This window comes from Strix uralensis, chromosome 3, assembly GCF_047716275.1.
Source record: "Strix uralensis isolate ZFMK-TIS-50842 chromosome 3, bStrUra1, whole genome shotgun sequence".
Classification (NCBI taxonomy): domain Eukaryota; kingdom Metazoa; phylum Chordata; class Aves; order Strigiformes; family Strigidae; genus Strix; species Strix uralensis.
Genome location: NC_133974.1, coordinates 110,810,849 through 110,826,712, shown reverse-complemented (window position 1 = coordinate 110,826,712; position 15,864 = coordinate 110,810,849). Strand labels below are relative to the sequence as shown.

The following is a 15,864-nucleotide window of genomic DNA, read 5'->3' as shown; positions in this document are numbered from 1 at the left end:
AGGAAAGGAGAGGAAAGGAAGGAGAGACTGCCAAGGCAAAAAGAGAAATACCAAGGAAGTAACATATGCTGTGCCTGGAGCGAACCATCACCTTTAGCTTTCACAGGGGTTGCACAGAGCTACCGCTAACAGAAGTGGAAGCCCTGGCATGCAAGGAGGAACTCATGAATGGGATAGGGGCAAACGGAAAGAAAGCCCTCAGATCAGAAGGCTCCCATGACTGCATCCTATAAAGATTAAGGGCTTTTCATCCACAAAAGCAACTGGTTCATTTTACTGCAAGTAGGTAAAAATTCCTGCTGTTAAGGACTAATGTTCTTGGTGCTTCCTCACAAGATTCTGATCATTACTGAGTTGGCTTCTCTCTCTAATATAATGAGCCAAAAAGATGCTTCCCTTGCAAAGTGATGGATGCCCTCGCCCGACAGCATCCTGTTTCACCTGCCACTTCACACATCTGGCACAGCCTGTCCCGGTGGTTTTGAACAAAGCACCTACCATGCAGCACACCTTGCCTGTGCCATTTTGCTCTGCACCACGTGAAAGCGGAGCCCACATTGCAAAACAGGAATTTCCCCATTCATCTGCCACCAAGTTCAGCCCATTTGTAGGAGCTAACAAGAGCATCTCTAGGTGCTACAGAAAACCAACCTCTATTTATGAAGACTGCTTCCTCAGATTTCAAACATTTTGGCTTCCTGGGTGTTTAGCCTTCTTATCCAGGCAGGAGCCACTTTATTGCAACCTATCCAAGGCTGCGGTGCTCCTGAGCAACACAGACCATTTTATATGTCTGAATACCAGACTGCAAGGAAAAAATACAGAGTCGATCTGTTTCCAGATTCCTTGAGGAAGAATCTCATTTATAGCTGTTAAGGCCAATTTGTGTGTCTCTTGTACTGATAAGATCCAGCATTTTGCCCTGTGTCAAAGAAATGTAGAGGCAAAGTATGAAGCTGGGTCCTGGTGCTAAACTTCACCACCTGGGTGCCTTTCTGATCCAGGGAATCAGGGGCAAACGTCATTCTTCTGAAATACTGATTCCTCTCTAAAAATTGCAATTTATTTCTCACACATTTCTAACTGACTGTCATTTCCTATTGATGCTGATTTCAGTGGAAAAATCTTTAAAATTCTGGACTAAAGATATTTGCTATTAAGTCAACAGCTCCAGGCCGGATTCTCTCCTTGCCTGTATCAAACTTGCACTGACAGATATCCACAGAAATGCACCTGATCAGCAGTTTAACTAACAGATTTATCATTACTAGCTCAATGCTTCCCCCCAACCCGCCCCCAGCTGGTGTGAGGAAGGTAAGAGTAGAGTTTAACTTTTTTTTTTTATACTTTGATTTTGTTTTCTTTAGATAGTATCTGCAATGTTATCTAGCAAAGTCCAGGGATGAGGCAACTCTGCATAACCCTAGCAGCATCTGTTCCCTACACATCTGTGTCCTGCCCCCACAGTGGTCTTCCAGCAACAGAAATTTTCTGACCCTCTAAAATGCTGGGAAATAGTAGCTGCATGGATCAGCTCTTTTATAGTTATGTATTTGCCTTGTGGCAGCAGCTTACTAAATAAAATTCAATTTTCTCTTTTCTTACCGGTCTAGGCCGTGTCTCTCTCAGGAATGATTTCAGGTCACCTCCAGCCATGAGCTCTAGCAGGATGAAACGGGGCAGTGCCTGCAAGCTCACCCCAATACAGCGCACAATATTCTGGTGGTTGAACTTGCTGTGGAGACACAGAGACTCAATTATGGAGCAACTTTGATCCAAAAAGCACAATTGCAGCAAAGAATCAAAATGTTTTGCTGTGGGGAATGTTTTGTTTTGTTTTTTGGAAAGTAACAAATCTCAAAGATAGGGTAACTGAGTAAAGCTAAAGTGCTACTCCTGCACTCTGTGTCTGTCTGCGTAGTGCAGAAACAGAGGCGGGGAAGGAGTGGCTTTTGGCTGCTTTTCCTCTTCCTATATTCTGCATCCTTTTTTGGGCTACAGCAAGACTTGTGGGCCATAGGAAGCAGAGAATGTCTGATAACAGAGAAAATTCTGCTCCTAATTTCCCTATCCAAGGGGCAGAAGCTGGGCTAGGGCAGAGTTGTTCCAAATAATATACTGTCACAGGGATCTGCTTATGTGGGGGATATTCCTCAAGGTCTAGTCTCTAATACTTCCTTATTTCTCCAGACTTCAATCTGATGGGAAACTATTTCCATGGATTCTAGGACTCAGTCACTGACATGTGACATGACAGCAGCATTAATTCAATGCCATCTGTTAGCTTTGACTAGTCAAACTCAGACTCTTAAGGCTTGTTTTTACCTCATGTTCTGATCTCTAAGAGAAATCAAAGGACCCTGTTATCAATTCTGAAGACTGAGCCTAAAGATTTTCACTTTGGATAGTGAAAACCAGTGTGACCCCTCTTGAAAATTTAGCCCATAATCATCTGGTGCCTCTTCATTTGTAAGTAGAAAAGGATGGTAATGCCGATCTTCTTTGTAAAATGCTGACAGCCATGCGTAAAGCTACTGTATAGATGTGTTGTGTGGACATCACCTCTCAAAGCACCTTTTTCCAGTGCTGGGCTTTGGAAACCTGCACAAGTGCTGTTCATCTTATTCATACACACCTAATAATGAGAGCTTCCATGAGGAAGTCCAGCTCATCTTGCTCCGAACACACTTCTGGCAGTGTCTGGAAAAGAAAGAACAGGTTAACAAGGAGAAGATATTTAAACTTACAGATGTAGAACACCTGGCACAATCAAAAGCACTAACATTGTCTGCAGCAATCCTTGTTTCTCTTAAAAGAAATCTCACTCTAAGGTAATAGCTAGACCATTACTAAACTAGACTGTGAAGCCTGTTGAAAGGTAAAGGTCAGAACACATGGTCCATCAACGCCCCTGTCATCCTCCTCCCAGCAAAGGAAATAGCCCAGAGTGCACAGGGAACAGTGCTCAATATATGGGACTGCTGTATAGAGAATGAGGAATGAGACCACAGCTCCTGAGCGCTCTGACAGTTCAGTACTCCTACCTCCAGCAAGGAACTATAACCAGCAGTAGGACTGTGCTGCTATGTAACCTCTAGGAGAAAACAAGCTAGATAGGCTGCTGAAGGCCTGGAGAACCCTACCAGGGTCTCTCAGGATTTAGCTTCACATCCAGTGCATATCCATCCTGTAAGGGAGTGGTGAGATCCCTGGAAAACCAGCCATCTCCTACCTGCAGGCTCTTTGGTGTATGTGCCAGCTGCTCTTGGCCCTGTGAAGACTTTTGCCCTCTGACTCAAAGGCTTTGTACAGATTACCACATCAGGTGTAGCAAGTGGAGGATGGACAGAGGATGGATTTATTTCTCATACCTGCAGTCTACTGCAGCTGTAAGGGAAATCTTTGCCTATTTACTACTTATTACTTACTTTGCCTATCTACTACTTACTCTTTTAATAGCCTCACAAGCCCATATGCTACAAGCTGTACCATCACTATGATAAAGTGTCGCAACAGAGCAGCAACCTTTCTAGTCACATCCTTCAGTACTATAGTAATGCTTAACTCATCTTCATTTTTATAATGCATTGGGACTCTTGGGTGAAAGGTGCATGAAACCATCATGATAACTCATACACTGTCACTTACTTTCACAGCCACCTGCAAGGGAGTGGGGTCGCTGGGGATCCCTGCCACCTGACCTTCATATACCTCACCAAAGGCTCCGTGGCCCAAACCCCTGGACAGACCAGAGAAGACAAGAAGGTTTTACTACAGAGAACACACATTATAACACTGTGGTCACAGCTTGCAGAATGGGCTCACAATTTTCATGGTAGTGAAACAGGGAGAAGTGGATATAGACACTGACGATACCACTCCTCACACTAGGCAGGGGACCAGACCTCGACATGATCCTTCCTGGACCTACAATGTATTTAACTGGTAGGGAAAGCAATCCTCAAAAGTGAATAGTCCCCAGTGAAATCAACTGGCACGGCAGTGTGTAACGGGTAGCACTCTTCTATGACTTTGGTGTCAGTGCTCAAGTGGTGGGCACTCCAAAGTAGGTCAGTAAAGCTATCTTGGTGTTCCCACACCCTAAACATGTTAACAGTTCCCATGATGTTTATGCATCACCATTAAAGAAAACATTGACTAAGAAACTAGGAAGCACAATGGTTCTCAAAGGACCTGAATTCTAAACCAAATATCTTTCCCTGATTTATTTTGTGATTCTGGGTAAGTACCTTAGCCAGTAAATGGTGATGATAGCACTTTGTGAAGCACTTGGCTCTAGGAATTCATGATAAGAACTGTTTCTGGCACTGATCATATTATGAAATTTACAATTTTATTTTGAATAAGGGCACAAGAAAAAGAGAAAGGAATTAAAGTAATCACACAACAGATTCTGTCCTATGTCCTCGTGATACAGATTTTGCGTATCTATCTATTCAGTCTTCACTTGCTTAACATCAAGTCAACTGGTACAACAACAGCTATACCACAGAGGTGGCATGTCATAACGACATAGCAAACTCTGGCAGAGAATGAGGCTGCATCCCAGATCCTGAGTCCCTCTTAACCCTGCATGGGCTGCACATTGGGCAGTAGTTTGAGCCTCTAAGAGACATTCCTCCATCTCTGTCTGGGTAAAAGGCTTTCAATAAGGCTCTCTTCTACAACATGCACTTTCCTGGTAGACCCAGGTCTGGCCTGAGCGCCGCATTGAATCTGTTCTCTGGTCTATCACAGACTGGTTTTGCATGGGCTGTTGCCCTCCTGTCTGTTCAAACAGGTGCTGCTAAGGGCAATCTGCTCTCTTGTTGCATAAGCTCCATTTGTAGTTTTGCCAGGATAAAGATCAGCCTAGGCAGTGAAACCACAGTGATGACTTGCATTGCCTGTGACTCAACCATTTCTTTTAATAACATTTTGTAGGTATCATCCTGAGACACTATTCTTGGCTAAGCCTGACCAACTTATTACAAACTAAGGGTATAAAACAGATCTCTACAGCTCATAACTCACCCTCCTCCCCAAAAGTTCACCTTCCCTGCCCTTACCAATTCCCAGCTGTATCCTCTGCTCTCTGCAGCTTGCCACACTTCAAAAATCCTTTCAGAGACCAAGTGACAAAGGCAGCAGCAGCGCAGGGTACACTGGAAACTTCCAGATGAAGTCCAGCAAGATGTGCAGGTAAGGGGGAATGAGATAAGAGACAGCAAAAATTTGCAGACTGCAGAGACTGCTCTGAGTATCATCTTTCTTAGCACCATAAGCTCCCTAGTCTTCCAAGCTCTCCTGCTTCCATTTCTTGACGTTTTGTGTAAAACTGCGTGGTATCAGGGTAATGTCACATTCACAAGTATCCTGCAGTAGAGCAAGGTGGGAAAGAACTCTGAATTTTCAAGTTTTTCTTAGGAGACTCCTTCAAACTTTCTAGAAATTCTGATCTAGACACGACTGTCCTGCTGGCTTTATACTCTTGTCTTTTTAATGCTGTCTGACAGTCTCAAACCCATTGCTTTTCCTGCTATTGTACTTAAGGTTGTCATCGTGTTTACCAAAGATCCTATCAAAGACTTCAAAAGAGCTTCCTACGAGCCTCAGCCTCCCCAGCATTTCATCCGTTAACACTGGAAATGGGCCAATCATTTCACAGGCTGCAAGAGATGTGTCTGAATTACTGGTGATGACTCTTCAGTTCCTCTCATAATCCCAGAAGATTAACACTGCACCTGTAAAAGGTTAAGGAGACTGCCAAAGTCTAGTCCTCTCCACACAAGCATAACTACTGCAGATTTACATCTTTCTTATGAAAAGGGGAATGAGAATTTGTATGTGCCTGCACAAAGACATGAGAGTAAGAGAGCCAGCATACGTTGAGTGTATGGTGGTGTGAAGCATGGGGAAGGCAAAGATGAATTTACCGGATGAGGGAGATGTTTTTTCGAGGCACCTCTTTGAGGTCACTAATGGATGTGGTCTTTCCTGCAAAGCAGTAGTTGGGATTGTAGTCTGTCATGATAGTGGAAGTACGCAGCTTGCTCAGTTTATATTCTGGGCTCTGTAATTCCATCTGCATGGCTTGTAGCTCCTGGTGCTTCCGACGATATACTAAATATGGAGAGCACAGTCAACCAGAGACACAGACTGACTTCGGAACAGGACAGCAGCCTGTCTTACACATTTTATGAAGAAACAGGCTTGCTCATGAACTTATTGGAAGAAGTAAAATGAATTTCACTTGCAGAGACCTTTGATTTCACAGTTCTGAGGTTTTTGTTTTGTTCTATTTAGTTTAATTGGACCTTCCAAGTATGAGTCCAGTTCCAAACTTGAGGGAGTCAGGGTATGACCAACTTTGCTAAATCATGCAGAAGTGACTAAAATCTGAAATGAATTATTGCATCACATTGTTCAAAATGGATAGATTAAACTGTTACCTCAGAATAACACATTGTACATTAAACTAGCTCATTTTGCAAAAGTGTTTCTAAACAACAGAGCTGGACTAAATTTGAAATCAGTTTATGGTACTGTTGTATTCCTTGAATCACTTCACTGATACTTCTGAAATGTCATTAGAAATCGCACCTTGAAAGAAGACATCCTGTGAATATTCCTTGAAATAGTAATTGATACTGCAGTCTTTTTTGCAAAGCAAGATGCCAATCCTGAGCAGGTTAAATCACTATTACCTTTACTATTGATTTCTGTGGGAAGCTGGATTGAGCCCAAAGACTGTGATGGTAATAGCTATTGCATCTTCTCCAGCAGATGTTGCTCAGGGGAAGAATTTAAGGGGTAAACATGCACTCACAAAGGCAGACGGATGTAATGACCTATCCACAAACCCTTCCTGTCCTCCATTTGCCTCCTCATTGCTTTTGCTTTGATTTTTTAAACCGCTGCTCTTTCCTGAGATGGCAATGATAGGCTAGTTGGATGGAAAGAGGATTACTCTTCCACTCCCTGAGAAGTAATTAGTAATTTTAAAGGGGTACTGTCAGGCCAGAAACCATACGTGTAGGGCCATGTGTGTGCAACTGATAACTCCTGAAATTCTTAAAACTGAAACAGCTGCACAAATCTAATTTAATAGTTGCCATTTGCTGCTCTGGGTACATCCCTCCCCTCCCCCAGACTATATACAGTGTGGACAAAGAAAGGTGGCAGAGCTGTAATTTGAATCCCTGGCTGTTTTTCATTGATTCAAATCTATTCTGCTTGCAATTGAATGCAGGTGAGCAATTGTTTAAAATAAGAAAATGAAAGGGTGAAAAATACCTTTTAAAATTTAAAATAAAGATGTCAAGAATGCCCACATCCTACTAAGTAACAGTTTGTAAAAGGGGAACCTAAGTGAGAATTTCAAGCTTAAATGTCATACATTAAGAGGCTAAATCTGTATGTAGGCACACAAATAAAGAAGCTTGCTTTTAGGCATTAAGCAGCAACAGCTTTAACAAAACCAGTGGCAGCTGTGTTCTGGCAGCTTTACACTACAACACAAGCAGTAATGTCTCTTTCGAGATGCAGTCAGTAACTGAAACCTCCTCAAATTGGTCATTGTGGTTAGAAACAACCACTGAAATCTGAAGTTAAGGCATGTGTGTGGGAAGGTGTCATTAAATACAGCAGTAGCTAAAAACCTGAATCCAGGGCCCAATTATCCCTGGCTCAGATCCAGCCCTTATATGAAATATCATTTGCAGAGAAACACTCACCTATCATGATTCCTGAAAAAGCCAAAATTAAAGCAGCCACCAATGCTGAAGTCACCACAGACAAGACCAAGGAGAGAGGAAGATGAACCACTGGCTCAGCTGTAACAGAGGCAGGAGAAGAAGGAGTTACATGTTTGAAATAATCTCCCAGCAGCCACTTTTTTGCAGACAGATTTTTCTGCTCTTCCTTCCATTTACTCATCTGCTGCTCCTATCGTGTAGGAGCAACCTCTGGCATGATCAGTTCTCAGGATCTATGACCTCTAATACCTCATTGTTTCACTTTCCTCAATTAGTATCAAGCCATTAAAACAGATGGTTTGCTACCAACGAATTAACATGTGCACTCCCTGGGTATGAAAACAAGACCATAAAAACCAGGGGCAGGAGGTTGGGGAGGTGGAAAGAACATTACATTGCCAGGGTTAAAGTGCTGCTATCAATGCCAATCACAGCAAAAGCAGAAGGAGGACTGCAATATATCATCTTCTAAATGCATCTAATCCAGGCAGAAAAACCTGGTAACACTAAGTGTAGTACAAAGTACTCCATAGCTGCATCCTCACTTGGGACCACAAGGCCTTCAATGACCATCTCTTAAGGTTTACTTCACCCTAGCAAAATGACCATGCTTTTAAGCCATTTTACAGATGGGAATGGTAAAAACACAGAACACTTTTCCCATGCCGGTGACAAAGCTGAGAGCAGGATCCAGAAACCCTGGAGTCAGTTGCTCTGACTGCCAGGCAAGAATATGAAGGAAACCTAGAAATGGAGCTCTGAGCGCTTGGTCTTTCAAGTAAGGCAAGTACAGGCACTGTCTTTAGCTTTCCTCAGGGGTCTCTCATGCAGAATTTCTTAGAGATTCTGCACCTGCGCCTTATAAATCCAAATCCACAGGAATTATATTCTCCTTCACCTTGTACACTTTTTTGATTAAGAGGACTGACCTGGAATTTAAGCTTAGCTGGAAAATTCCTTCAGTGAGCAAACTTTCATGATTTCAGAGCCGAATGTGAGCATCAGCGCAACCAGGCACAACATTTGACTCTCCTCAGTGCTGCCCAGTATGGCAAACAGATACTGTAAAGCAAACCAGCAATGCTGCTCTGTGCACCATTCCTCAGCACTGATGTGTCTATATCCTAGCAAAATAACTCTGCATCATATACTAGCAAGAAAGAAAGTAATTTTCAACAGAAGACAGTTTAAGAAAAACTACATAAAACTTTCAGGATGTCTTAAAAGTCCAAACTACAGATCATGCATTTTCTGTTTCACATGTTAGCAGCCTACCCCATATACCTACTTACCTATGCAAGACACACCATCCTCTGCCAACTCTGTGCCTGGTTCACAAAAGCAAATGACTTTTTGAGTCTCAAGATCAACACGGCACTCGTCCATCTCACAGTGACTGCAGTTAAGATGCAGCCTAATATCCACCTCTCCGTGCCCCTCTGTCACTAGGGAGTGGATGAAAGAAGCTGAGTTAATTACTGTAAAGATCATTCATATCATTCCCTTGGGCACTGACAGAAACATGGGACATGGTGGTCATGGTTGCCAGATGTGGCAGGGTGGGCCCCACCTAAGAAACTAATTTCTCCCCTCCTTCCAGAGCTCCTGTCCTTTTCTCATGTAGAAAATAACATTCAGCTAAATTAGCCCCACTGCAGTTGAGGTGCACTGGCTCTCTTTGAGCAGATAGTCCTACCAAGTTAGCAAGGAGGCTGCTGCTGAGGCTAAGGGAAACCTGCCCTTTCAGCATTCCATGGGGCTCACCCTTTTCTTTCCTGGCCTTTGCTCCCTCTGAGATCAAACACTGCAATTTTTTCAGAACTTTCTGGCTGAATCTATGAGGCCAGAGTGCATCTGTATTTGAAAATACTTCTGCTGTTCTAAAGCAAACATTTTTTTTTGAGCAAATAAATATTTTTGTATTTTCTGAGCACATCACAAACATATTCAAGACACTGACTTCTGGGCAAACACAGGCTGGAGGGGAAGTATTTATCACTCCCATGCACGGCTGGGCAGCACTGCACTGTTTTCTCTAGAAACTCCCTGGTCCAACCTGGATACTTTGTTGAGGGATGCTCTGAGGAACATGTTTGTAGTGAGTAGTCAGGTGCTTTGTGTGTTCCTCTCCTAAAGTATTGGAACTATGAGGCTCTGTTACCACAGAATCTACAGGCTAGTAGACTACTGCTGGGAAGTGTTTTCTAATAGCCTTGATGTTCTCTCCACCTGCTTTCTTCCTGCTACTTCTGTTTATTCTCCACTGGACTATGTTATGTAAGCTGTACCCAAAGGGTTGTAAAGTGTCCTACGGATGGAAACTATTCTTAACATGAAAGACACCCACTAGAAGACTTCTGACCAATGGGAATACCTTTAAGTGCTGGAGTGTATAAAGTACCAACTGGATTAATAAAGGACACACCATCCTCCCCATCCATCTCTGGGTCATTGTCCACTGCAGCATTGCCACCTACATCAAACCAGAGGTTACCTTAACAGACTGAGGCTCATTGGCACTAAAATACAGATAAGCATTGCAACATGCATGACTTCAGCATATTTAGGGAGGCATCCAAATGAGAAAAGAGAATAAATCAAAGTATTTAACATATACGAAACACTTAGCAAGTTGAGGCGTGAACTGCTGGACTTTTATCTCTAGAACTTCAATTTAATAGCAGCTTGTGACAATCAATTTCTAAGCTCTGTTCTAGGCAGACTGTTGCGAACTAAGGCACAAACTTAATTTTTAACCATTTGGATGCTGTGAAACATATAAGTCCTTCTTAAAATTAATGTAGCCAAGAGACTGGAAAACACCAGTACTCAAGGGCTACCTTCAGTGCCCTTGCAGATCAAGGCATGTACTGTGTCAGCGGAGGGAATGAATAATCTGATATCCTTCCTCTCCTTTGTACCCCGAAAGCAGGGTGGTCCACCAGGAGTGGGGACTGAAGGAATTTATGAGTTGCTCATTTGTGCTTGGGCATATAGCACATATCAGGAGCAAAGTATGAGTATAGAGCATATCAGAAGTACAGTATGGGCCATATATTTTGTACTACAAGCATGCAAAGACTCGCCCACCCCACCCAAAAATAGCTTTTCCTCTTTAACCATCTTCAGTGAAATTAAAATTATGTCATGTAAGGCATTCTGTTGGAAAAAGAAGCATTACACAGTAACATTGGTACAAAACATGCACTTAATCATTTAAACTCAATACTTCCTCTCAGGATTTCTAGTCTGTAATACACTTGATCTAAGCTGTGGAGAACTCGGGGTTAAAAAGTCCACCACAGTGCAGATGGCTGAAGAAACTATGTGGCCCAGGAGATTATGGGTTAGTAGAGATCTTGAATCTGGCCCACACCAGTTATAATCAACATAATGCCATCTGACAGCTGTCCTGAGACTCGCAGCCCATGAAATTAGCTCCTTGTTGACTGAAGTCAACACCACCATCGTTATATTAAGAGGGGTCCTGGCTGGCAGCCTGAGCCTCTGCCCCCAGAGACCACCTGTGCAGGACCAAGGCCCACCCACAGCAGGGCAGGGTAGAATAAGCTGCATCTTTCCCCTGGCATAAAGCCTGGCTGCCAGTCTCCAGGACCAAAACCCTCAAAACACAGGTGCTGGCAATGGGAGCACATAGCCTGTGGCTCCTCCTTCTTCAGCACTATAACCCCAAAATGGAAGGCTCAAGATTCACAGCAGGATCTTGATGGCACATTTTGCAGAGTGCAAAGCCAGAATTGCAGCTGAAGGACTGACATCTGGCTATTTGCTCAAAGACTAAATGCCATACGTTCATCTAGTGCTAAAAAGGCAACACACAGACATACTAGTACATAACAGTCAAATAAGCTAGCTATAGGAGAATTATCTATCAGCATTTTGCTGATCATTAGCACTAAAGGAGGGGAAGGGACACCTTGAACACGAAGCCACTTTACCTATATATCCTCCGCCTCCTCCACCTGAGGAGCACCCCCCTCCACCCCCTCCGAAACCCCCTCTTGTCTCCCACCCCCACTTCTTCATGGCCTGGGGGCAGGATGTTCCTCCAGTAGCACCTTCCAGCAAGGATTTTCCTGACCACAGGAAGGAAGTGTTATCATTCCAGCCACCTCCACCACCTGCAGTTAAGAGAAGACAAATGGCACAGGTAGGGGTTATCTTTGTGTAAAAAACACTGCAGATATCTGCAGAACAAGCACTCCTGTGAAGCACCTCAGCTGAAAATAAGAATCTCATGCCTTGGTTAGAAGAGGGGCTGTGCTTGCTACACAGTGCTACAGTGGCCTCTCTGTAGGGCTTTTGACCATGTTAATCATCTGCACCTCTTTTCACCTACCATACAAGGACAAGTATTTTCTATCGAAAATGTAAAAAGATATCCCTGCCTACACCCCAACTACTTGCTTCTGACTTAGAGAGCCTTCCTCTTCTCTTTGCAAAATATACTTCTGAAAAAACCCCACGTCGGTTCTGAAGTGGAACAAAAAGAATTTAGTGAAAGGTATGTGAAAACATGTCCCAGTCCCGCTCTAAATACAACATACTCACCAGTGACTCACTTTCAGTTCTGCTGGTTGTTCAGTCCAAGGTCTCTTCACAGAGACTTCTAGCCAGGGTGCAATTTTGCTCTTTCTGCATAAGCCAGGGAAACTGAGTATGTCTACACAGCACAAAACAGTGCAGGGAGCAGGACGGCCACACTGGCACTGCAAACTCCCACATCAAAAATCAAACAACTTTGCTTATGGGAGGTCCTACATTATTTTGGGAGAATGTTGTCATTGCTATGGCTGTACCATCTCCAATACCTCATTTAGGCCAAGTAGCCTGCACTGTGGGTACATGCCATATGCCAGGTTCCCCCTGAGCTGTGTTTTCATGAGTTTTGCCTCACCTTCTTGTGAGGAGGAATCTGGGAGTACCACATATTCACAAAGGTTTTCTTAAAAAGAATAAACTTTCCTTACCTGCAGCTCCTGAATTTCCATTCAACCCTGGAATAGAGGAATCGTTCTCCAGCCTTTCTGGATGAAATGTGTCTGTTTTGGCTCTGTAGGCCCTGCCACCACCTCCTGCTGCAATTATCAAGGGGACTGGTTCTCCATTCTCCATCTTAATAAATTCAGAAATAAAGGCAGTGTTCAAACTGAGACAGGCAGATGGAAGTTCAAACACATGCTAGTTACTGCATGTTGCACCAAGTAGGCATCTAGGACTGCTCAGCACTACAAATTACCACTGCATTATTTATACACCCACATCCAAAAGATTAATGAATGGCACTAGTCCTACCAAGTTATGCAATGGAGAACAGTGGTATCAGCAGCTCTATGAATTGTCCCTACAGTGCTGATGGCTCTTGGAAAGCTTGTAACGTTACCGTGTGATGACTTTCATCAAATGAAGCAGCTAAGGGACTGCTCTATATAGTCCGATATTGTGTCTCCACTGGTAAAGGACTGCTACACTGGAAACTGAGCATGCAGAGTTATGCAGAGTTATGTAGAAGCTTGGTGATCTAAACATATTGTTAATGCCTGAAACCGGTGCTTGGAATGAGTACAGAAAAGATCAGCAGTCCCTAGCTAGAGGGTTGCCAACAGAAAACACACAGGCTATCTCAGCTTTTCTTGTCATGCACCATATAGGCCAAATGTGTAGCTGAAGTCTACTGTTCTACAATGATAGATTTGAATAAAGTCCTGTGGATTTTGCCCTTTGCTGTAGAATTATGCTTCAGCATCTCAGCTTGCATTGAAAAAAATCCAGCTCAGACTACTAAATTTGCAAAGAAAACTCCAAGCCACTGAACCAAGTGTGGCCATACTGCGTAGCAGTTCTGAGAAGTGTGAAGGGCCAACTCAGCTCACTACAGCTATCAACTGGAAATGAAGCATACCCAGAGCTCACTTTGTGGACGCTTCCCCAGAGGTGTGTAAAGGGTTCTCAGATATTTCAGGCTGCGATACTAGAGGCAGTGGCAGGATGTGTTCATGCTGAAGGTGCACAGGGACTATGTTTCCATACCTTAAATATGTAAGTTGCGCCTCCCCCGCCTCCACCTCCTCCTGCCCATTCATTGACACTTCTGTTTGCACGTATTTCTTCTTCAATCACGTTGTTCTCTCCGATGCAGACTTTCTGTATAACATCATTAGTCTGCAAACAGAAGACCAGGTCTGAATTCTGGTAAGAAATCTCCATGTCCTTGTACACACAACGGCCTCATTGGACCCTTTGCCCTCCCAGACCAATAAATTGTCCTAAGCAGAAGCAAGTGAATGCTCTTCTGGAAGAATCTCACTTTTTGCTTCAACCTTTGTCAGAAGAATTTGTTGCCATTTTAGTTGAATTATTTTGAAGAAAACTCAGTGCTGATATTTATTAGCATGTAAAACAGCTCCATAAACTTCTAACATACAAGATGTACCAGAATTTACTGCAAATACATCCCAGCATTAACTATCTGTATTTCACCAGTGGGGGAAGGGTGTAACTCAGCGATGATGTGACTTGCCCCATGTCACACAACAGCCAAACGGCAGAGACATAGAGAGAACCCAAGTTTCTTTACTCTTCCTGTACCCCACTGGTTGGGGCCAGGCAGCCAATGTGCATCTATCCAGAACTAAGGTGTATTGGTGGCTCACGTAGATGTACCAGAGCCGGCTTTAACCTAGGCAGTCACAGCATGGACAGTAGCAGTGAGCTCAGCATGGACTAGCCACCTAATACTTATCTAGACTTCCAAGCAAGTTTTGTGTTGATCTGACGCTTATGCTGTAGCAGCAATTTTACTGTAGTTAGTTCAAAGCCCTCCGAAAGAGCTGCAGTCCCACCTTTGATTGCAATGTTGACCTAATGTTAAAGAAAATATCTCACTAAAAAGTCTCCGAATTTCCTACTTAGCATTTTTTCCCCTCCGCCAATTAGCACCAAATGTAATGAAACTTCTGTGTTAGGAAAGTCATGAATCCACTAACTGTTTTCAAACACATTAAACCATCATTTATAAATAATTATGGACTATGACCTAAGAGAGATAACTGTCGCTTAGATTTTATACTAGAGTGCATGACAAGTGCATGACAAGCAGGACTCTGCTGTGACTATTTGTAAGTTGCAAGCTGCAAAGCAGCCTCAAGTTACAAATTATTCTGTTGACCACAAAATGTGTCCTAGGTTGTGCCAGAGAATGAATGGCATCCATTTTGTGTGTGCAGACTTGCCTATGGAACTAAACAATCCTCCTTTCCCTAGTCTTCTCCTTAATTGATTCGGAGTTGGGTGGGGATGATTAATAAAATGACAAAGTCAATGACCCAAAGGAACCACTAGATTACAATTGAATTAAAAAAAAAAAAAATCCTTCATGGCAAAGACATAACTGATTACAATCCAATCTAGTAAAAGTCCCTTCTACAAGTCAATGCAATCTCTTTGCCTCAATGAAAGAATTACATTAGCACTCAATAAATTCTCACTAAGATTACAGTGGCCTGCAATTTAATGAGCCCATATATTACACTCAGCTGGAATGTCCTAGTTATAGACGTTAGATGGAAGTTTGAGTTAGAGCATTTCTCATTTCAAAGAAGCTTCATATTAACGCTTTGTTTGTAGATATGTATAATTCCAGTTTTAACATTATTTACTTCAGCACTCAGCCTTGAGAACCCCTCTTTCTTGTCTACAACCTTCAACCTTTCTCTGCTGTAACAGACTGCTAAGCTTTCATCTCTTGGATGGCAGCCATTAACAGTTGAGAAATGCACAGCATTTAAATGTCCGGCTCAAACCTGTAGGTGAAATTTCATCGAATAATGCTCAGTTTCCTCCATAAGAATCTCCTATTCCCTCATTCTCCAAAGAACACTAAACCATTAATAGATTGTTGTGCCTGCAAATGGAGGAAGTTGCACCTTTCTGTCAAGGCATTTGCAGCAACGATTGGTTAGTAACACAAAAATCAGGACTGACCCAGCAGTGATTAATTTGTTTCTCCCATTGCTAAACAGACAATAACCAAACAGGCTCTGCGAGGTGGGTGGCTCCAGAGTTGCAGAGTACTATAATGGCAGGG

At 43.0% G+C, this 15,864-nt stretch overlaps 1 protein-coding gene across 1 annotated transcript in view; it reads right to left on the bottom strand.

The window, feature by feature from the left end:
• ALK (ALK receptor tyrosine kinase) overlaps nt 1-15,864 on the bottom strand; it is a 320,324-nt gene that overhangs the window by 16,086 nt on the left and 288,374 nt on the right. The window contains exons 14-23 of the mRNA XM_074863896.1: nt 13,809-13,940; nt 12,749-12,893; nt 11,717-11,899; nt 10,132-10,230; nt 9,050-9,202; nt 7,737-7,835; nt 5,937-6,123; nt 3,649-3,739; nt 2,636-2,700; nt 1,606-1,735 (exon numbers count right to left, since the gene is read on the bottom strand). Of these exons, the coding sequence (XP_074719997.1) occupies nt 1,606-1,735; nt 2,636-2,700; nt 3,649-3,739; nt 5,937-6,123; nt 7,737-7,835; nt 9,050-9,202; nt 10,132-10,230; nt 11,717-11,899; nt 12,749-12,893; nt 13,809-13,940 (1,284 nt within the window). The remainder of the gene's footprint in view (nt 1-1,605; nt 1,736-2,635; nt 2,701-3,648; nt 3,740-5,936; nt 6,124-7,736; nt 7,836-9,049; nt 9,203-10,131; nt 10,231-11,716; nt 11,900-12,748; nt 12,894-13,808; nt 13,941-15,864) is intronic.